This window comes from Balearica regulorum, chromosome 6 (assembly GCF_011004875.1).
Source record: "Balearica regulorum gibbericeps isolate bBalReg1 chromosome 6, bBalReg1.pri, whole genome shotgun sequence".
Lineage (NCBI taxonomy): Eukaryota > Metazoa > Chordata > Aves > Gruiformes > Gruidae > Balearica > Balearica regulorum.
This window is the reverse complement of record NC_046189.1, coordinates 21855270-21879462: the sequence shown is the minus strand read 5'-3', so window position 1 is coordinate 21879462 and position 24193 is coordinate 21855270. Positions and strand designations below refer to the sequence as shown.

The window sequence follows — 24193 nt, the reverse complement described above, 5'->3', positions numbered from 1 at the left end:
GGGTCTTCCCACAGTTCTCAACACTCGGTTACCCCAAGATTCAAATTTGTACTTCTTGTTTAAGTATCATTAGAAAATATACATTAGTAAAATATATTTTTAGGGGAAGGGTATACTTCTTTCAGATTATTTTCAAATCCTTTTCTCACTATTATCGTGCATAAAAATTCTACCCTCACTCTTGGACCAAGCAAAAGCCAAAATCAAAACAGAATATAAGTTTCCATGCAATATGTTCCCCTCTGATTTACTTACAAGTAATTCATCCATACTGGTTTGGCATTTTTCTAAGTTGATCCTCTTTATTGCTACGCGTTCTTGCCTGGGTTTGCATAGCGCTGCTTGGACAACTGCTGTAGCACCGCTACCTGAAAAAGGGCAGAAAAGGAACACAGTATCAATACAACAGGAGTTTAAACCAGTGACCAACATAAGAACCCCACAGTGACAAAGAACTTAATCTGCTGTTCATCTTTTTTCACTGCTTTCCCCACATGCATACCTTTCCACTAGCAAGATAGCTTGCACACTTCTCAAATGGAGAAGAAAAACCTCAAAGTTTCTGTTCCATACACCACAAAAAATTCCCAAGCCAACAACTTCAAATGATGCGCTCATTTATCAAGTCACATCCACCACCTCAATGCATTTCATATAGTTTGGGAACCATTACACTTTCTTCTTTGGACACTTCTGTTTTAATCAGGAACATTGCACAGTTTACACAATAAAAAAAATTGGGGGGTGGGCACGCTGGGAGTGTGTGCTTTATCAAATGTTATTTCTTTCTGTTCTTTCAGATCAGTCTCTGTTTAACCAGGGTTTTGTTCCCACTACGCAATGAACAGAAAAGTTATCAGTAAAATTGTACATGCCAAATCTTCTAGAGATTCACCTGTGCTCCTGCTAATTCATCGTGATTAGGGTAACATCCTACAAAAAGCATGCTGATTCTTGTAAAGAATGCGGGAGGCACAAGTATCACACCAACAAGAAGATGATGTACATTGCTGAATGGCCCAGCAGAGAAAGTCAGTCATGCTTACTTGATGTGGAAATCACATATGGTGATACAACGACACTGATAACATAGCCTGGTGGAATTTGACATATTTTGGGGAAAGCATTAGAATAATTTTCTTTAGTATGCTTTATTTGCAAACAACAGGAGTAAAAAGTCTTGTTGCTTCTTTTATCAAGTACCCACTGGCTTTGCCCTAGTCAGTATTGCCTCACTAAATTAATGAAATGACTGCAAGTAATATTCAGAAAGAGTTTTGCCCAGGTTGCACATGTTGCTGCCACATCAAATACAGCAGTGTATGCTTCCTCAAAGTAATTACATTGTGCTCATTCATGCAGAAATCAAAAATCCCCCAACAAGTAGTTTCTACCTGTAATTCTAACTATTTTAATATAAATTATGGATTTCTGGTAAGTCATGAATTGAGCAACATCTTATATCGGACTGCTAATACGCTATGTTCTATTTATGCTCAGTAATTGGCATGTCCTAGATGAATACAAATTGTGAACAAAAAGCCTGTTGTTGTCAAGCTCTACAAATGTGGATTCAGTTACCAGCAGACTTAAGAACAATTGAGAGCCTTTCCCTCTGCACATCTGAAAACAGCACCAACAATACCTCATGACTGAAAGTTACTGTCAGTGTTTTAATTGCTATTTGCTTAGCTATTTTCATATATTGTTTGTTCACATGACATTTTCACTCAAATCACAAAGATTTTTAACTCAGTGTATGAATTTAATTACAAAATTCTGAGCTCATCTTAAAAAAAAAAAAAATCTCAACAGGACTAACTAGTCATGTTTTTGCAGGATGCGGTCACAGACAAATATTGACATGTCCTGTTCTGTCTGCTTACAGAACAAAGCCTTTAAAAATTCCAATAATGTAAGTAATAAAAGAATTAAGAGAGATTTTAAAAATTAAATAAGACATCCCAAGGAAGGAACCACCAAGTCAGCACAATTCAGCTCAATTAAGATTCATCTACATCACTTTAATGAAGTTCTCATTCCGCAGACATCAAGACACGAATCCTCTCGTTACTTTGGATACGCAACTCTAGGTTGCGGTGGGGGAAGAAACCAAATTTCTAGCTATTAAGGATACAGGAACAGAGAGGAAGATTTTCCTTGATGTGTCTTTATCTATGCCCAGTAGTTTTATCTACTTGTAGGAAACAACCAGATCTTCACTTTCAAAACAGATTCATATACAAAGGCCACGTAAAGGACAAACAGAAGCAGCACACAGAAAAATTATTCGGCCAATGTCAGGATGAAATACTGACTGTTTCCTCAAGTTAAATGACAGTAAATAAGACTTAAAAAAATTTTGGAAAAATTAAATTACAAAAAAAGGCCTATCACATCCCTGACCCTACTCCACTATATCACTTGCTGAAGTTCTCTGAGACCCCAAACCAAAGACTATATGCTTACTACTATTTAAAAACTCTTGATTGTAAGACTAACCTTGAGCTATCCTTATGCACAAGTTGAAGATCTTTTCCTCTTTTGCATACTAAAAAAGGATGAGATGTGAGATTTTAGGACATAAACTAGAGCTTGAAGTTTGTTTATATGAAAAGCCTGTCAGTGCATTTCCCTGTGTTTTCTCCTCACACAGAGATGACTTGCATTGGGATATTCTTCACCATAAGAATATGATGCACTGACAATGCAAAAAGCTTGCTATGTTTAGAATAAAGCAAATCCACCTTGGTTTCTTCTTTCTCCTGCCTTTTGAATACTCTACGCAATGGAGCATTTTGATAATAAAGGCCATCTGTGCAGCATGCATTCTCAGTGGGACCTACATATAAAATCCATTTGAAAAAGTAGTTTCAAGTACTGAAGTAGGAGCCAGGCACTTAATGGCTATACACCTCCTTCCTCTTAAAAGATATTCCCCTGTCCTCCTCTGGCTTGCAAGGTGAACAACTGAGGATAAAGATGAGGAAAATCTGCAGCTTTCTCACCTCATCAGAAGACTCCTTTTGTGTCAATAAAGAGATGCCCTTCTCTAGTCTACTAAACATGTAGAAATGTGAACTGTTCCAGAGAAGTAGCTGTTATAAAACAGGACTACTCAGATAAGCATTTCGGTTGAGAGACAACAGACTATACAAGTAATACACTATCATACAGTGAAACAAAATCACCACAGACAACCATTTAGCATAACAAATTAAGGTCACAGAAAATGATTGCAGAGAATAGAGTACAGTTAGCAATTCCTCGTCAGAAGGCATGACTTCTTCAGGTATGCTGAACCTTACAAGTCTTTCAAAACTTAACCCTCACAGTGGAGAATATACTAACTACACCACAACTAAAGCACAGAGTGGTTTTAGCATCCAGTCTCTATTTAGAAAACTGATCTAATATAATGAAAGCTCAGGCTGGATAAACTATGAAGCCTTTACATCCAGCTGTCTCCTGCAGGAAAACAAAACAAAGGATTACCAGTGGTCAGACTCAAAAAACCCACTTTGTGAGAAAGATCGGGGGGTTTCCACTACTGGAAAGGTTGTTCTCCTGCTGCAGACAAGTTCTCTTTGACAATTTCAAAAGTTAGCAGTGAAATAACACAATTTCAGTCCACATCAAGTTGCCTGTTGTGAAATGGGAGTAGTAGGCATTAAGTCATAGAGTTTCATCTTGTCCTCATGTTTTTTGCTGCCATTCTTTTCTCTAGTGTAAGCATGCCCTTGCAGCCAACCTGTTCCTTCATGCTATGAATCATGCACTGCCTACCATCCTGCCCTCAGTGCAGCAGAGCCATTAGAATTGCTTTTAACTATTTGGGCTCATGCAACAGAAACCTTCTCAACAGCTATTACACTTCACTTCTGAAAGAATATAACCTATCAGCAGTTTTCTGCTTTCCACTTTGCAGATTCTTCATAGAAAGTGCATGAAAACCCCACAAACACAAATACTCGTCCAGGTAAAGAGAAGAAGGATCTTTGAACAAGTGTGATCAACAACTGACACTAACATTTTAGTTTTATCTACCCTCCACTATTTAAGTCTCAAAAAGGCAGACAGCGAGGTGAGATGGCTGGACCGTATCACTCACACATCGCACATCCACACATCCTTCTTCATACAAGCATGTGACACTTCATTTATTCCCTGTTACATATAAAGGCCTGACACTTTCCACTCATTCATCACGGAGCAGTAACTCCATTCAAAATAGATCTAGAACTATTCCTTTCAATCTTCTTCTTCTCAACAACAACAAAAGTCAGTAACCTCATTACCCCATAATGATTTACCAAGTCTTTTTTTTATAGCTCAGTGTTACTCTACAGTATTCCAACACAAATCTCTCTTAAAGATTTCTGCATTCATTAGGTCCCTTCAGGCACTCTACTCAAAGACACTTTCTTCAACCTCATAGTTCTTCTACCTAATCTCTGAAGAGGATGTAGTTTGTTGGTAATGGTAAGCTTTTTGTTAACTAAGTATCTGAAGGGTTAGACAGCAGTTGTAATCAGAGAACACTAAATACTTATCTCAGAATCTATACAAACTCTTACATACCGATCTATACCGTCTGTATTTTTACACACCTCTTCTGGTCCCCCCAACATACAGAAACATCCTATTACAGGTAGCTGATTAGTGCACACAAATTTTAAGTCAGCCTGAAATCCACAACTAAATTGTAACTGTCTGTAAAAGAAGTCAGTACTAAATAGAACAAAATCTATGAAAATGGATGAAGCAGCTATGAAAGTATATTTATTTAATCTTTCAGACAGTCCAGTTCTGAAGAAGAGAGTCCCCCAGGTAATTCTTTCATGCAGCTCATACACAAAGTAACTGCAGGATTCCTTTTGCATAGTGCAGGATGCACTTGTGCACGCAAACTGTGCCTGCACAAATGCAATCTAGCTCAGGTTTCCACTCATAAAAACACGTGGGGGTTTTTTATGTAACATACAAAGCATCTGTGCTTATATACAAGCTTTGACAGCTATGTTGTGTATTGCATACAATATTGTGCAGCATATTTCCAGCATTACTACATATGTGCTATGAACTGATGAGTATCTCAACATATTCCATGGCAGCATTGCGCAGAACTAGTCTCTTCAGTCTCAAAAGAATCAATCCTGTTGGTGGCAAAGTCACTTTCAGTTAAGAAACAGAGAAGAAAGAACCCTTAATTTCTTTCAGTTTCTAGCTTTTACCCCACAATACTCTACAGATCTCTCATTATTACTAATTTTCTTTCATATTTCTTCCATTGATTAAAAATAAGTTATAAATCAGTTGATTAAAGCTCATTTTAGATCATCATACTAAAATCTAAAAAACTTTCTGAAACTTAATTTCTTCACAGAAAATGAACTTACAATTTCTCTCTCCATCTTCACTCAACATAAACACCTGTGTTCTTAGGAACTTTAGGATAACCACATAAATACAATTTACTAACAATTCCTGCCCACTTTGTGTTCTTAATTCATGCTGGGATCAAATCTCTCCCCTTATAACTCACTTGGATACTTGTTTGTTTATCCTAACCATTAGGATTATGACATAGTTCACTTAAAATACACTAGTGTTCTATGAAATCTACGCCCTTTTACATAGAACTGCTACTTCTGCATTTTCATCATTCAACAATTAATCTCATTAAATCTTCATGGAGCTATACAAAATTAATTTGTTCTGCATTTGGACATTTAAAACCACCATCATTATGGCTATAGAATCCCTGGGTTATTCAGTTGTTGTATTTACCTTTTTATGGGAGAGTAGCTTACACAGTCTCTGAGGTCTAGCTTATCCCATACTACTTTTCAAAAGCACGTTGCATAAATAATCCAGAAAAAACTCTCCTAAGATGATAAAGGTCTACAAATACTTCTGTGACCCCACTAAAGTCTTAGAGAAGTAGCCTAAATGTCCACATCAAAATTATTATGCATTATAGAAAATCTACAAGAGATTTTCTATGCAAGCGTTGAGCCACCCTGTACTAAGGGTAAGATACAGCAAAATTCAGCATTAACGAGACATCATATTCTCCATGCAGAAAAAAAAAAAAAAGGTAGGTGAATTCATAATCAGCAATAAAATCCCACATACAAGAAAAACAGGGGCAGGAGGGAATGACTAGGCTTTTTGAACAATCTTATTTTCCCCTACTTTCACTAAAATAGTAAAAGGACTGGTTATATCAGTTATTTTGGCTAGATAAATTATAGGAAATATTTTGAGGTTTGCTATGCAGTACTATGTTACAACTCCTTCCCTGTCAAATCTGCAGAACAGAATAAAGAAATTCTTCTGCCAAAAGGACATGAGAACAGGAATCTACCTTCCTGAACACAGAAGTTCCTAGCACGAGAGTACAGCAAGTAACTACGAATCACAAACTAATTATTCAGGAAATAAGACAAATCAATACTGTACAAGAAAGTACAGAACCTATACCAATGATCTGGAAAATGTAAAAGTCATCCTTTCCTTCACCAATCAGCCCAGACACACTATGTTGCAGGAACTCTTCTAAAATGTCTGTCTTGTCTGAAGAATAATCACGGATCACCACCAGTCATGGTTAAAAGAATTTTAAGAGAGCTCTACTCTGACTGACAAAGGCATGGAAAAAAAAATCTGTGGCTAGAAAGTGAAACCAGATATATTTAGATTACACATAGGTTTATTTAGTAATGACTGTTCAGCTTTGAAATAAAGTATCAGCCTAAGTGACGGCATTTTGCTTTCAAACATTTTCTTGGTAAGGAGACTTCTGCCTAAGGCCATACAGAGCTCAGCACGTGTCAGCTTGGTACAATGCCATCAAGACACCAAGATCAGATTGGAAAGTCCAAGGATGACCATTAACTGCGTTTGGTGCATTCATGTAAACCTGGCAATAAGCACACAGTTTGGAAAGGGAGGAAAGAAAAAACAGAGACTATGCCCACTACCTCCTTCCACCTCAAACTGGCCCTCTTCCTCTGTTCCCATCCTGGCTCTCTCAACAGAGACCGACAAGTACTGATATGAAACACCAGCCTGCGAGATTTCTTTTTTTCTTTGTCAGATATGCTTTATTTAGTGCAACTCTGTTGAAACAAGTGAAATAAATGAACCACAAAAATATAGCCACTGTGTTTATTAAGCACATGGGAGAAACAATAACTTTTTGGTGGACCAAGATCACACGTTCTGTTGAAGCTCAAAAGAAATAAAGCCGTGCCTTGCTACTACAGAAATAGATCCTGTTACCCCATACCATATTGCACATATTGCACACAGTCTTGTGTTTGAAGCTACAGTAGTAAGACAGTCAGTATCCCAGCTCCCTTACCAGTTTTCTAACCCAATATATTATATTTAATGCAGAACATGGTTTTATCCCCCTGTGCTATCATGATTAGTGTACAAAGTGACAACAAAACAGCAGAACACATGGTTAGCAACTTACCTGACAGCCCTGCCATTTCACCACTGGAAAACTTTTAGCCTTATCAATCACAAAAATAAAATAAGGCACATGACCAAAAAAAAAAAACCAAAACCACCAACAAACAACAAACCCACACGTTCCTGCACTTTTTTTAAGAAGGTACCTACAAAGGAATTCAAGTCTTTTGGGTAAGATAAGGTGCTAACGAAGCTAAGGATCAAATTTAGAAGTGCATCAGAAACAAGACAGTAACCACAATGCTTCTCCTATTGCCTTTGAATAGGAAGCTGCACATACTTCAAACATACTACGGCACTTGACAATGAAAGAAAGGCACAGATGTGTTGAAAAGCAAAATGGAGTGATGCCAAACATCCAGGCAGTTTAATGCCCATCTATGTGTGTCATCATCAAAATTATCTTTTAACTAAGTACTCGATGGCCTTGAGTCCTCTTACATGCTAGTGGTGGAGCTCACAGGGAGCCTGGTATATTTCCGGATCTGGTATAAAAGCATCTTCCCATTCGTTACCAATCCACACCAAGGAAATTTCAGCAGCACAGCAGGTAAGGAAAACCTAAACAAAAGCAGTCCACTTTCAGCAGGTGTCATCTTCTCCCTGACTTGTCATTTAAAATGGATGAGTTGTCTAAATAGAGAAGTTGAAAGGGAACTATAGCAACCCAAATTAGATTGTCTAGGCAAAGCCCGTATTATAAACACTACCCAAGATTAAATTCTTTTTGCTCTGCTCCACATATCAAGTACCTTCATAAGAAGTGTTATTTTTAAGTGAAAAAAGTGTATATAAAAAAAAAATCCACAATCACCACTATTTCAGAATTTGCAGCCATCAGAATTGGAATCTGCCTTGTGGAGGTGTCAGGATAAAACTGGTGTGACCGATACCCCCTTCGCCTGACCCCTGGTAATGTGGTTAGCATAACTAACACCATTTTATAAGGCAAGCGGCCACTCTCTGAGACTGAGCAGGTCGCATATTCATTCCCTTTCCCCTCATTATCAGGCCCTGAAGGTCCTATGAAACAATTAAACAAACCAAACAGATTTCTCCTTCCCCTCCCTACTGCCTCAAGATTCCTGGGAGCCAGGCCAATTACTCCCTGTTTTACCGGCCTTGAAGGTCCCAGGCACCCAGCCAACTCAGTGGTGGTGATCCCATCCCAGCACACAGAGCACTTTATTTCCATAAAATCAAGCAGTTACAAGTTTTAAGTGAGGAACTTGGTCCGGAACTACTGCTGGACAGTGAGACTCATCTCACCTGGTGGTCAGGGATGCCTCCACCATCATCTGCTTCCTCTGAGGACTGACTCATATGCTTTTAAATTATTTGAGTCTAGATTATTATTGTTATATTGATATGGCAAATCATGTACTAAGATTTGACCGGATCTGCAGAGAGTCCAGGTGATTAGAAATAATAAGTTAAGTTGTATTATAAATTCTGTATTACTTAGGTGTTTAGAAAGCGTAAGTTAAGTTAGGATCTAGATTATTAGAAATCATAAGTTAAGTCATATTATAAATTCCATATTACACTACTTATAAATTGTACTATACTGATTCTGCTTGTAGAAATCCTGTGCCATTCTGATCATAAATTCTGTGCTATACTAATCATAATAACTTGTTAAGAACATAAGGTTTTAATTGTAACTACATTTTAGTGCCATCATCATTCTGCCAAGGATCCCTAAAAGAACCTGCCTGTCCCTAGTGTCGGGTGACAACTGGTAAGCTTGATTAACAGATTCTTGGGAGTAAATAGATGTTATTCTCTGTTGTGGAACTTCTTACACATCACAAAATTATCCTGCTCACATGTGCTAAAAAAGAAGGGTATGAGGGGGAACAACCAACACACATAGACAACTTAATACAGCTAAACCTAAAACAAACAAGTAAACAAGCTAAAAACATTCACTTATCACCCCAAAACACACTGAATTTCTCGTAAAATATGCTACTTAAAATCTACAATATATCATTTTGAATGGGCAAACGTGAAATGCAAAGAAAGTATCTGTTCCAGTTTGCAGAACGTACGTTTTCCTCAAAAGTCCCATGGCTTTCAGGTCTGCTTGGGATATCTTATCATCACTTTATATGCCTAGTCAACCTATACTCCCTTCATTATCATTTTTCCAAGGTTATGATTATAAAGTAATATAGAGTACTGCATTTTAAGAGCTTAATGAACTAAAGAGTATGAAACTGAACTTAGCAGTGAAAAGTCAAGTTATATTCCTGGAATGATCTCTCTTCTCAATCACGTAACCCTCCATATAAGCTGCCATTTTTAAAAAGAAAAAAGTGAAACAAAGTGTTATGCGTAAGAGTAAAATAAACTATACTCCATTTCAATATTAATTTTACTCTAATTTACTAAAGTTGCAGAACAGGAAAAAAATGGTGTATCGCCAAGCATGTATCAAGTCAGAAAGCAAAGAAGTTTCTTAGCTGTACTCACCTAACGAATGCCTAAAATACTTTTACATACTGATAGGAAAGTGGGAGGCAACTTGTGAATTCATCAAACTTATGGTCTAGAAGAAATGTGTGCCATTGAACAATGAGTACCATTATGCATGACAGTCCATTACTTAAACAGATTTAAAGGAATATTTTTCTTTGGGCACAGTGAAAAACAATTAACTAAATAAATCCATTCGAGCCTAGCATCTAGGGGAAAAAAGGGAAGATCTACTCTGTTAGGTTGCCATTAGGTTAGATTATGTAAAGCAATACGCTGGCAGGAGCATGGATCACCTTTAAAGGTTCTCTGAAAGGACTCTCAAGACCACCAAAAAAAAAGAACCAAGCCACAGGTAATAATGGCACATATGTAAGCATATTATCTGTTAAACTAGCTCACAATACAGAAGAGAGGGAAGAAAAGCTCTGAGGCATCTAAGCCGTTCCCCAATTAACATTAGTTTTGTAATCATATCTGCACTGGCTTCCTGCAAAACACAAAAGAATCCAACTTCACTCACACTGCAAATTTGTCAGGGAAGAAGAACAGAGAAAGTAACAGCCAAAGAACTTGCACCCACGCTTCCGCTGCTCTTGTGACACGGTTGGTAGCACAGCTGTGCTGCACAGCCACCCGGTTGGCACACTGCAGGCAGGAGTCAGCTCCTGTTGTACAATCACGCTGGGGCCCTCACGTGATAAGGAGAAACATGGATGTACTGTACTTGACACGAATGAATGCAACAAATCCCTATTCATTCTGCATTTCCCAACAAAAGCTATGAAAAAGAGGTAAAGTGAAGGATATGACTTGGTTTAAGAATTTATTACACTAAAATTTTGTCTGTTGTGTTACTATCCATTCATCCTCACAATGTAGGTCAGATTTTCAGGTAATAATGTAAACCTCTTCATTTGGATTTTTTTTTTTTTTTTACTTACAGTTGTACCAAAAACTTGCAATCAAATTCACAGAACCAAAAGCGAAACAAAAGAACACCTGTGTAAAATGGACAGTTTCTTGCTGTGGTTAGGTGAAAGACTACAGAAATGACCTAAGAGGTCTCACTGTTTGTTCGGGTTTTTTTAATTTAAACTTTTTCTCATCATTCATACAGTGTTACACAGAAGAAAAAAAAAAAACAAACATCAAAGTAGTGTAAGAGGTCTTGACAGTTTCTGTTTATACAGGGTTTAATAAAAGTAGGTGAATTTGGCTCACATTTTGGGAGAATAATAAAATTGCTCTTACCGGGTTAATCCAAAAGTGTATTTTTCACATCATTGCTTACAATATAAGTTTTAAATGCCTTTTTTTAAAAACGAAAAAATAAAAAAAAAAATCACACACTTCAAACTATCCATTATCAAAAATAAAAAGCAAGATATCCGGGGCTTTTGTAGAAGACCGTGTTTCTACAAGAAATCTGAGAGATCCTCCTCTACCTAATTAGCCCTCCAGAAAGCATACCAGCAGGGAGGGGCATTTCATTTTTCCTTCATTGATCTGAAGAAGCATAAACACTTCACTCAGACACATGCACCACAAAAATGTAGCTTCTTCTCTGCATTCATTTGAAAAGCTGCTAAAATAAACTTCCTTATCATTCAGTCAGGTGCACAACAAAAACAACATTGGGTAATAAATCTCAGTTTAAACCAAAGAAGCTATCTAGAAGAGAAAAGGAAAGATGACATCATTCTTCCCTTAGAAGTTTTGTCTCTGAATTTGTTGTTTCAAAGGTCTAGAGTTTTATCCTGGAGTGAATAGTCAACATGAGTTTCACAGAAAAAACTTCACAGTAATACTTCAAGTATTAAAAAGACCAACTATGCACTTTAGAAATACATGTATTAGGATGCAGTTCTTACTCAAGAGCAAAGCCTCCCCTGAGACACAAGAGAAATTAAAAACGTCAAGAGAACAGAAAAAAGAGAAATAACCAACAGAGGATAAATTGAAGTTAGAGGGAAATTCAAAAAAGAGCACCATCCTGCATTTAGTAGCATTTGGTTGGCCGTACATTTGTATTTTGGTTTAGAGCAAACAGGGAGGTTTTGAAATTAATGTTGAATCACAGAATCATTAAGATTGGAAAAGACGTTTAAGATCGGAAAAGACCTTTAAGATCATCAAGTCCAACCGTTAACCTAGCACTACCACATTCATCACTAAATCATGTACCTAACCACCACATCTACACATCTTTTAAATACTTCCAGGGACGGTGACTCAACCACTTTCCTGGGCAGCCTGTTCCAATGATTGACAACCCTTTCGGTGAAGAAATTTTTCCTAATATCCAATCTAAACCTCCCCTGGCACAACTTGAGGCCATTTCCTCTTGTCCTATCACTTATTACTTAGGGGAAGAGACCAACACCCACCTGGCTACAACCTCCTTTCAGGTAGTTGTAGGGAGCGATAAGCTCCTTTTCTCCAGGCCAAACAACCCCAGTTCCCTCAGCCGCTCCTCATCAGACTTGGGCTCTAGACCCTTCACCAGCTTCATTGCTGCTGATCCTCTCCTTGATCTTCCTCACAGAGCTTTAGTTTGCTTTACAGAGAGGCTCTTGTGCGTGCAAAATAAACTCCTTTTGGAGGAACCTGAACTGGAAGTTCTGCTCCAGCAGAAACATGCTCTAATCCCTGAAAGATGTTATGGCTCAGACCAGTCTTTTGATATTTTCAAAAAACGACAGCTAGGCTGTGTGGTCCAAGGAACTAACATATATCTTGTTCAAAGTAAAACTCAAAACCCAAATACATTGTAAAGGCCCCAACATTAACTGTTTCACTTATCTACTCCCATCTCACCAGAAACTTACAGACTTCACAGAACAAAGATACTAGTGAAATTCCAATGTGGAATCAATTTGTAATCCACAAATATTCTCCAAATCTGCCTTTCTGTTAGCATAACACTTTTGCTAGAGTTGCTTCCTAAGTTTAAGATGCTCTTTGTAAGAATAAAGCCCCAACCAAGTATTTTTCTGCTGTTTCACACAAAGATACCACTAAAAATTGTTTCAAACCACGGAATCACAGAATCATTTAGGTTGAAAGTGTCCTCTAGAGATCATCTAGTCCAATCCCCCTGCTCCAACAGGGTCAGCTAAAGCAGGATGCCCAGCCAGGTTGAGTATCTCCGCAGATGGAGACTCCACAACCTCTCAGGCAACCTGTTGTAGTGTTTGATCACCCTCACAGTAAAAGTTTTCTTGTGTTAAGATTGAGATTTCATCATTTTTCATTTGTGTCCATTGCCTCTTGTCCTGTCTGTGGGCATTACTGAGAAGAGTCTGGCTCTTTCTTCTTCATTCCCTCCCATCATGTATTTATACATATTAAGACCCCCCCTGAGCCTTCTTTTCTCCAGGCTCTCAGCCTCAAATGAAAGATGCTCCAATCCCTTAATCATCTCTGTGGCCACGGACATGCTGAAGTTTTGCAGGCTCACACCTGAAGTACAAAGCTGAGAAAAATCTCTGTTAAGAGAGACTCCCTCAACAGGTTTAGCTTGTCCAAGCTGAGACATGACCAGCAGGGCTAAGGTTTCTACTGTTTCCCATCTCCTTCTTACATGCTTGTCCAAACCTCATACAGCTGTGAGTTTTCAGACCACCACAAAAAAAAAAAAAAAAAGCCCCAGAGTAACATACTCCAAATAACATATCTGGAAGAAACAGCTATTTTGAGCTATAGCTGTCTACACAACAAAGATCTTTAAGGGAAAAAAATACAGAATAAATTACCTTTTTGTATTAAGTAAGAAAAAAGTTAACCTAGCAGTTAATTTTAATCATACTCTACAACAGCAATGGCATCTTATCATACCAAATATAGGTGCATGACATTGCCTCAGAAATAAAGCCTTTCTTTCAAGGTTCACAACTTCTTTTCCAGCACTCTTCTAATACAGAACCAGTTCTTCCTAATAAAATACGAAATAAAACCAAAACAGCTTTCCTATCATATGTTCTATTACAGTCGTTAAATATTCTATTATGTTACATGGCCAGATATTTTTCCCCCTAAGATAAACTGCAAGATCTAATTTTCAGTTAAAATTTTTTCAGAATGGAAACATGGTTTGTGATCATTTTATTCTTCCTGTTGTTTCATTATCAATACAGAAACCATTATTCAATATGCATACAAATAGTCATATCTGGAAGGCAAAACTCACACTGGAAATGGCTCTGCATCACTACATGAGAACTTGATACCTGGTATTCACTGTGGGACCAAAAGTTACCTTACCAAGGTATCATCTGAACTCCACAGAGCTTTGCTTAACTCCACCTTATACAAGCAGGATAAACTGAGCATTTGCTATGCTGAACCAGATTTCCTGCCTAGAAAAGAAGCTGTTAAAAGAGAATTACTGTTAATTTTTGAAGTAGCACTATAAACAAATGCTGGTGTTGATTTAGTTGGCATATTTTATTGTTTCTCATTTAGTTTGAAAGCAAACACTTGGAACAATTCTAACACCATGAATGCACTATTTTCCAAGTCTTCCGGATGTCACCACATAGTGCATCATTCTCTTCCGAGAATGAAGAACAACAATCTACCAAAACAAAGGCAGTATTACTACTGCACTGTCATGAAGATCTCTAATTAATACTGCAGCGCTGAGCTACAAAGCATCTTCAGCTAGTTCACCCCAACAGAACGTGCCTGCTAGAATCTGAGCCCGTTGTGGCCACACACTACAAGCAAAAAACATACCTATTTCTCATCCTGCTTCTCATGAAACAATGGAAGACTTGGAGCAATATAAATGCTATCATATCATTAAATTTTTATCAGGTGATTCTAATGAAGTTCCTATTATTAGTCTGAAGTGGCTCAGAGACTGGAAGCACAAGACACTAACAGGAATAAATTACAAGTTTTAATTCAGTCCCTGTAATATAATGTCTTCAAAGCAAAGTGAGAAGGGAAAAACAACTTTGTAACTGAGTTGTGATCCTTCTGAATCTGTTTCTTCTCAGAAGTCTCAAGCTTATGATCTTGTCCATATTATTCCTACAGGACAGAAACCATGATCAACAAGTAAATACACAACATTTTTCTGGTCTGTTAAATTGACTATTTTTGCACTATTGCCCTGAAGCAAGTATATTTACTACATAGTTTGCTTACATCTATAATAACTATTTGTTCCTATTAAGAAAACCCTCAGACATTCAACACTGATGTTGACCTTTGAGACCTTTTAAGTTCACACTACTTCTGAAGGCATGACTAGGAACACAGAAAACCTTCCCATTTTCAGTCTGCTTCTAGTTTTCATTTCTCTTTAAGTGTGTTAGCATAGGTCAGCTTAAAAGCTATGTATCATAATCATTACATCAACCTTATAGGACATCCTCAAGTTTCACCTGTATTTTACTTCTGATCAGAATACCTCAGAGGCAGTTAGACATCCACAGGTATAATTAGGCTAATAAAATGATTCAAAAATTGTTAATTGTAAAGACAAAGGATTAATGGAGACAGTTAATTTATCATACTGGGGTTTCACCAAACTGTTAAGTAAAGTCACATACCTAGTCAAATACCTAAGGGCAAAGGACTGGGAACGTTAACTCCATCAATGCCACAAACTTAATACTTCAGCTAACAACCGAACAACACTGTTCAAACTTTTCACTGAGCTTCTCTCAGGAGCAAGGTGCAGGACTGTCACACCTGGGAATTGTTCAGAGGGACTCTTTAAAAACCCACCACCTTCATCAGCATTGTCAGCACCTCGCCACTGCCATGGAAACTTAACAGGCACATGTTAAATACCCCAGCATGGTCTCCAGTCAGAAGCACTGCGCAGGACGAAGCAGGTGGCAGTGAAGGAAGAGCTGCATCACCACCACACAACCCCCAGGATAGGCAAGGGAGGAGTACAGCAGCCAAACTCCATGAAAGAAGGCAAGAGACAAGTATTCAACAGGTACTGGTTGCTTCAATTACACAGTTGATCACACAACCACACAGAACCTAATATGGTGCACAGAGACTAATAAAAGAAGGAAAAAGAAAAGCTTTAAAGCAAATTCTTTTCTCAAGGATTTTATACCAGCATTGCTTCATTCTGCCACTGATGGTAATATTCTTATACCCACAAGCTGCAACATTCTACCCTTACACACACCTAAAGACCTTCAAACTTACCGAGAAACAGTGAAATCTAGCAGGGCTGTCAAGATTTCACGCTACCAGTAAGGCTGTACTACCAAACACAGAAATAAGTAAAAATCCATTCATTCAAAAAACCTAATTATTTATTTACATAGGGTAAGCAGTATCAACTTTTGACAACTGATTTCTTTTAGGGAAAAAAAATAAATCTTGCTTTTAATTTTGGGCACCAGTAAATTTCCTAGTGACATATTTATATTCCAAGTTCTGCAAGCAGATTGCTCTTCTGCTGCTCAGCAGTATTGTAGTGACTTCAGCAAACCCAAGAAATTAATGAGAGTAACTAGCTTAACTTGATTTTTAAGGTCCATTCTTTAAACACCAGAAATTGCTATTATTACAGGAAAAGAAACCAGCTTTTATCTACTACTGCCTTATAGTTCTGAATTATTTTGGAAGGGGGGCAGGGGGAAGAGAGAGAACCAAAAATGAAATATGGCCTATACATGCAGCCACTATATCAGCCACCCACATTTCCTTGGTATGGAGAGCTCACTGGTTTTGGTGCTCAAGCCAGTCCAAACAGATGTGGGTTTGTTTCCATTTAACAAAGAGAAGCTCCATTTGTCAAGCAGATTCTGGAAAAAAACAACTGGCCTCTGACCTACGAGAGAGAGAAAGAGAGAGAGAGAAAGAGAGAGAGAGAAAGAGAGAGAGAGAAAGAGTTCTAATGTTGTTTCAGAGCAACACGTAACCCAACCTAAAATTGCTCTCCCAGGTCTGAACTTGGCCCCTGCTATCAAAGTACCCTTACAATGCTGGTGACAAGCAGCGGTTCCACTTTGAAGATGCAAAACAGCCTTGCTGTTGTAAGGCTTAGTGAGAATCAAAATCATGCAATCCCTTCAAATTTCCACACGCTCACCAGCAGAACTGCTCCTCTTCTAGCACTTAAGCAACTCCTGTGGACCCAGGACTTTCCAGGTGTCAGAGATTTTAGACCTTATCTGTAGGAAGAACTTGGATGTGGGGAGATAGAAAGCATAGGGACAGGAGGGCCAAGCATAAAGGAGGTAGGCAGATTCCAAGAGCAGGAAAGCATAGCATACTTTCTATAAATTATCATTATATAGCACCAGTCAGCTGCCTGATAGTGTTGATTACATGTTCCTTTACCCTTCCAGTTAACAAATTAACTTCAAAACAAGCTTTATTTGCTGGTTATTTGCAATCGCGACAAATCCAAAGCAAGTTTATGCATAATTTTCTTTATTTTCACGCCATTCAGGCTCTTGTAAAATATAATTAATCTTCTTCCTGACAAGTCTAAATTCTAACTGCATGATTTAATATTTTTAAGTCACTAAATTATATAACAAAGTTTGACCATTTAATCACTTACAAAGCCTAACCTCTTTGAAACAATAAAAAAATACAGCCTTGTCTCCAATTTGAGTATTTCTAACGCAGAAAGCTCATTTTCGTTCAAAAAAAAGCCAAGACAGAGCTCCCTTCCCCAACACTATTACTATCATGTGGAGACAAGGTGAATAATTAACAACTACGAGCTCTGCACAGCCTCATTAACAGCACAGCACTGTGAGTGTTCGACAAGGTATTTTTAAATTGCACCATGACCATCTTTACTCTGACAACTGAATTAAAAGCCACTCCTTATAAAAATACTAAATGGGGATTTAACACTTCTACAGTTCCTTCAAATGGTTATTAGCTGACAGAAAATGTTGACTAATTATTTCCCAATGCATGAAATTTTAATTTACAAAATAATAAACTCTTCTTGTCAAGCTACAGATATATTAAGTTATGACTAATGTTATGAAGGCTATACTTAACACGTGCATGTGCAATATGCTTAGGCTGCTGTGGTAACTTTTAAGTCGAGTAAGGAATAGAATTTGCTTTGGAGGAGAATTAAGGCATGCACATCTTTTTACACAAAGTTTTAGTATAAAGATCTTAGGTAGTATTAAGTATTACTTATAAAATTGTGCAGCTCCTTATGCAAGAATTACAGAGGTTTTGGAAGTAAATCTCTGCAAGAGCAAATATCAAAGTTTATCATAGCTTTCGTTGCTACGGTGTGGCACTGAGCACAGTCCAATCTAATTTACAGCATATACATAAAATCTGCTGCAGAAGAAAACTTTTCAACTGTTTTTTTCCGCTCAAAAAAAATAATCCTGATTAAGCACAGGGGTAGGAAGTTTTGGAGTGTGAATGAGACAAGCGTCTGATTAACAAAACAACACAGAACCATAATTTTACCTCTAACTATAGAGAGGCTTTTCAAAACAGCATACACCATGCTTAGACTCCATCAGTTCCTGAGCATCATAATCAGAAACCTCTCTACAGTCAAAGATTTCTGATAACAACAAATATAGGAGAGCCTATTCTCTGTCAGACAAAGAGCCATTAGCAATGCAGTAGGGGAGAGAAAAAAAAAAAGTACATAACATTCCATAGAAACACCAACAAAGACCCCAGAGCCATTAAGATGAGAGTGGCTCACAGGCTGCTTACAATAAGAACTATAAAATCAGCAGAACAGTCTCAAATGATAACCTGTTCCACTCAAAATCCCAACACATTTGACTTAGTAATACCGCACCTTATGAGGCAACAAACCACAAGATACTTTGAGCTCAGTTAGACAGGCTAAACTAGACGAAAGCCTCAGTTCAACTACGGTAACTTTTTCAATGAAATGCAGCCAATATAGATAATCCATCACGTAGCAGTAACCCTTTATTTTCCAATTAATTCTGGTTGCTTTCTAGCCAAATTAATTTTCTAAGTCAGTTGCAGCAGGAGATGAAAGTATAATTTTATAATTAAAGCTAGCACACAGCCTAATCACAAGATAATCCACTACTCTGTAACAGAATCTTCCTTCTACGATTATCAATGCAGGCTGACAAACATTAAGTTGTATCTAGCAGAAGAGCATCAACTCCAATGTAGTTTTCCAAAAACATGTCAAAGCCACTTGTTCCTATCAATTTAAGAAACATTTTTAAAAACAAACAAAAAACCCCAAACACCCAAATCAAAACACAAAGAAACTCTAAACAACCAACCAATCAACCTAGTTTTAATGCTGCTTTGTCTCATCCATGTGATGTAGGGCTCATTACAATTTGAAAGGTACAAATACAATCTTAAAACTATTCCATTTTCAGGTTTTTACATTGATTACCATTTAAACATTTGTTCTGTGAAGATTTCTATTGCTTCTGAAGAGGAAAAAACCTTGCATATGTGAGTGACATAAATTCAGAGAAATCTATTTCAGTTATTTTATTCAGAATACTTGGTTATAAACCCAAATTGAATAAGAACATCTCTCACAGTATTGCTTTTATTAGCTTTTTTATTTAATCTAAGTCATATCCAGCTTACAAAAAAACCCCAGCACATACATTAAAATCTACTACACATTTTAACTTAATGCATTAAAATCATAGAAAGAGATCTCCCAGGTCTACACTAAATTAAATCTGTCTCTCTCTTAATAGCAATTACAGTTCTTGTCTCTGTAACTCCTACCAGGAGGTTGCTTTTGATCCTCCTGTCCTAAGTTAGGAATCCCCTTACTAACTTCCAGATGGGTACGTGTATGGACAGCCTGTACCAATCTGAACTAAGGTAAAAGTTTCCTCTTTTCTTTAATCTCTAACCTACACAATTACCAATAGCAATCAGAACAGCTGAATCTTCCTGCTCCAGAAAAGATTTGTATATAGGCATTAATAGGAAGACCCTCTTCTTCACATCAGATCTATCAATCACACAATCATGCAGCAAGTCAAACAGGGAACCTGATCCAACAGAAAACTAACCCAGCAGAACTAGTTCTCTGTCAGATCAATGCGATCCTTTCAACAGCTGCCTGTTAGAGCAGATTAAATGTATCATGAAACCGCACACCAAGAGTTCACAAAGAACTGGCCAGCCACCTTAAAAATAAAGCAAACGTGGCATAACGTCTCATAAGAAACACTCCTTAAAGCCAGCATTTTCTCTTTAACAGGCACTTGAATCTCCCAACCATCATGAAGGAAGCAACAGACAGAGAAGGAAAAAAAAAGCTGTATCATTTGAAATTCATATTACATGGCCTTGGTTTTCAAAATAGCATTTGGCTAGACACAGATGAGCAGTGAGAAAAGTTCACATTCTCACACAGAAAAACAGCAGAACTCCTCCAACCTCCTAAATCCACAGGATAACATGACTAACAATGATTTTCATTTTATGATCACCACCAAAACTTTTAAATGCCCCCCTAAAACAGGCCATTGAAGTCATTCTGCACCTGTGTTTTCATTACCATATGATATAAAGCCTATTCTGTTGGGAAGTGTTGTGATGAACCATCCTGGTGTACCTCACCTTGTGTACCTTTCCTCCTGCAAAGCTCACATAGATGCTTCGATATGTTGTTATTTCTCTCATTTAACTGGCAAAGGGCTGTTGTAACTGATCCCGTCCCCCTAGCCCCTCAGGGAGAGGTGTATAGTGCTTTCCAGAGGTGAAGGGCTCTGTTTCAGCAAGTGGTAACTACTCATGCTCACAATTCAATTAACCCTGGCGTGGTCGATGCAAAGGGATATAAACTGCTGCTGAACCAAGTTCAGACTGTATCATTCTCCTGTTCTTCAGGTGTAAGAATGATGCTTCAAGTGTCCCTCACTAGGTTCATTAAAAGCAACAACATTCATCCAACATCTCCAAAATTATTTCCACATTTGGTCAAATGCATAGAAGTGAGGGTTTTTTGGAAGAAGTGGGATAGGGTGCGTGTGTTTGTTTGTTTACTATTTTTAACAGTATTGAGACTAAATTTAATCTCATAGTGGGTCTCCTATAAGTTAAGACACCAAATACAAGGTGTTAATGAAAAAAGATGTATTTGACTAAGTACAATATTTTTAAGTCAAGTGGTACAAAATAAATCTCAGTGAGTTTGAAAGACATGTAAGCCACCTAAGCTTAGTGAAACTGAAGTCAGACAAGTCCAGTGTGTCCAAGAATCTGATTCAATATAACCTGACCATAATTTCCTCATTAGGCCTTCACTTTAGTTAAAGACATAATATCAACGTTTAATAGCACCAATACATAGTTAGCTAGATAAGTATTTGCTACTCTGATTTAGCATCCACCTGTACAATGGATGTATGCTTATATGTAAATATTTAGAAATACATTTTACATATCAAGAGATACAAGCTTTTAAGTGGAAAGGAGAAAGTGAAAAGGAGTTTGTAAATTAAATTCTCACTCAGGCATTCTACAGGCACTGCAATAGAAAATAACTACTATTTAAATAACTCTTATGACTCATGTCACACCCTAGACAAGGATTAATCCAACACCTTCGAGGCCTTTTTTTAACCTTAGAAGAGGGATTTGCTTCTCAGCAAAGATATAGCTTACACTAGTAGAATCGCTTCCACTTTGCTAATTTATATCCATTCCCCAGACCGAGTTAAGACAAAGTACCCTGGTCAGTAAACCCATGCCCATGGGGGGCCTCTGCTGGCAGCACTCACTTGATGCAGAGCACCAGTCTGGTCCAGGCCAGCAACCTCCAGGGACCTGAACCCTCATCCCTCCTTAGTCCCTTTTCACAGCCTAGGAACTGCAAGCAGAAACACAAAGGCATCACCTGGGTCAACAGAAAGCCATCCCATTTTAAGGAAGATGTACTTTTCTCAACTATTTTGTTTCTACCTGCAGAAAATAGAAAGCTTAATAACAAAGTATAGTTCACACAACTTGCAACCCAGATCAATAACATGAAGTTCTAGTTGTCATCAGCCTGATGACAATTAGCAATTGGTGTGTAATAATGAAGATAGCCAACAGCATCAGCAGGCAAGACTCATGGATTTTTTTCATTTAAGTGGCCTCATTTATAAGGAATAGCCATCACAGTCTTAGAGCTGGCCTTTGCCATCTGCAGTATTTGCTGGTGGTTTAAAATGTTACATACAAATAAAAGCAAGTTTTCCTAAAGTAGTTCATTAGCAACAAGCAACATCTAGGTCAGAAGACAAATAACTTTCAATCACACATCCTGTTAACAACAGTCACCTTTTCACACAGTAAAATTCAAAATCCAAATACAGGGGATGAAGACTGAACACATCTGATCTGCATTAGCTGGACACGTGAACAAAGTGCTGAAGCGCACTGCCAGAAAGCCCCCTACCTACAGGGACGCAGGGAGAGGGGTGGCAGACAGGTTAAAGCTCACACGGCAAGCCGGGACAAAAGCAGGTTGGCTGGGGTGAAAGGAAGCTGTAATCCCCCGCTGGCCTTGTGTGCCACCAACGGGCGCGGGGAGCTGGGCTGAGGGGCACAAAGAGATGGGGGCAAGATTAAGCAGTGAGGGAGAAGAGGAAAAGGTTTAAAAATATATGTTAAAAAAAATCTAAAAGGATGTCACCACGATAGTAGCAGATCTAGGGGTGAGATTTACCTCCCCCATGAAACCACCGGAAAAATGCAGAGTAATCTAAGCGGATGCATGCAATGTGTGCATCCACAGACATATACCCGTACACACACACACAGACACACACACAAAGCACAGGGAGCGCATCTGCAGAGTTGCCAGGGTCCCAGTTCAAACCAGCAGGTCATGGTTGAGGCGGTGGCGGCAGCCACCGGTGCAGGGGGTGACGATGCGCTGCAGGGCGACAGCACCCTCCGCCGGGCCGCACCGGGCGGGGCGCGGCGGGTTCTAGAAGGAGCCGCCGCCCCCCGGGGCCGCGCCGCCCGCCCGCTGCCGGGTGGATAAAGTTTGCAGCAGCCGGCGGCGGCGCCACTGCAGTGTCGGGCGCATCCGCCGCAGTAAGAGAGCCCCAGCCTGCGGGAGGATGAACACCGGTAGGCCTGGAGCCGGCCGACTAGCTGGCCGCCGCGGCATCCCCTGCCTCCGGCCCGCGGCACTCCCCGCCGTCCTCCCCGCTCTCCCGCTCCACTGACCGATAACCTCCTGCAGCTCGTAGGCATCCCTGCAGATGGGCCAGCCGACGGCCGGGGCAGCGGGCGCCGGCTGGGGCTGCTGGAGGTGGACCGGCGACTCGCTCTGCTCCGCCATGATGCTGCCGGAGCGCCCAGGCACCCGACGACCTTCTTCAAACTTCCCTTCCAGCAACACCTTTCGGCCGCGCTCCCTCCCTCCCCGCGCAGCCGGCCGCCCGGCGGAGGGAGGAGGCAGGGCACCGAGGGGGAGGAGGCAGAGGCGGGCGCCGCCGCCGGCCCCGGCCGCTCGCCCCGCGCTGCTGAGGGGAGAGGGAGGGCGGCGGTTGGGCCCGGCGGCCCGCGGCGGTGCCGGCAGAGAGCGGTGGACGCATCCCCCCCCCCCCCCCGCGCCTCCGCCTGAGGAGAAGCGCGGGCTCTCCGGCGGGGGACGACTCAGCTAACCCCGGGGTCTCGCCGCCTCCCCCAGCGCTCATAACCTGCCTGCCAGCTGGCTGCATCTCCGGCCATCTTCCTTCCCTGCTCATCCCGCCGCTCCGCGTGAGCCTCTCTGCGGCTGGCAGCGCTGCGAGGTCCTGTACAGGGCGGCGGTCTGAGCGTGTGCAGACCCCGGGCCTACCGGCAGACCCCCTGGCACCGCTCCGCACCTCCCCAGCGCTGAGCACGGGGGCCAGGAAACGGCTTGAAGAAAGCCACATCGCATGGCCGGGATGCTGGAAAGCACCTGTTAGGCCGCTCACATAAGCACACAGACATCTCCGGAGCACAGCTCTCAAGCATACAAGTGTTACTGTCGAGAGCACTGCTGCTGCAAGATTACTTGTATTTAAATTTGAGGACGTGGAAAAAAAAAATTGTTTTCATCAGCGATGAGTGCTGTAGTCCTGCAAAGCAGTTAAGTTGCCACTTGACATGAGTGGCCCTTTCCAGGGAAGGTAGCAGAGCTCTACCTCATCACCTCAGTGTGGACACTGCCCCAGCTCACGTCACCAAGGGCTGTGCACAGTTGAGAAGCGTTCGCTGTGGCTAACCAGAACCAAGTGATTTAAACAAATAC

The 24193-nt window shown here is 39.7% G+C and overlaps 1 protein-coding gene across 2 annotated transcripts in view; it reads right to left on the bottom strand.

Moving 5' to 3' along the window:
• STK39 (serine/threonine kinase 39) overlaps positions 1–23727 on the bottom strand; it is a 102095-nt gene extending 78368 nt beyond the window's left edge. Inside the window, exons 1-2 of one of the 2 annotated variants that reach the window (XM_075756747.1) lie at positions 23616–23727; positions 256–364 (exon numbers count right to left, since the gene is read on the bottom strand). In XM_075756747.1, coding sequence (XP_075612862.1) covers positions 256–270 — 15 coding nt within the window. In that variant the 5' untranslated portion in view covers positions 271–364; positions 23616–23727. Of the gene's footprint in view, positions 1–255; positions 369–23139; positions 23348–23615 lie in introns of those variants that run through there. The other variant, XM_075756749.1, reaches the window with a different exon arrangement.
• Between the last annotated feature and the right edge of the window lie 466 nt (positions 23728–24193).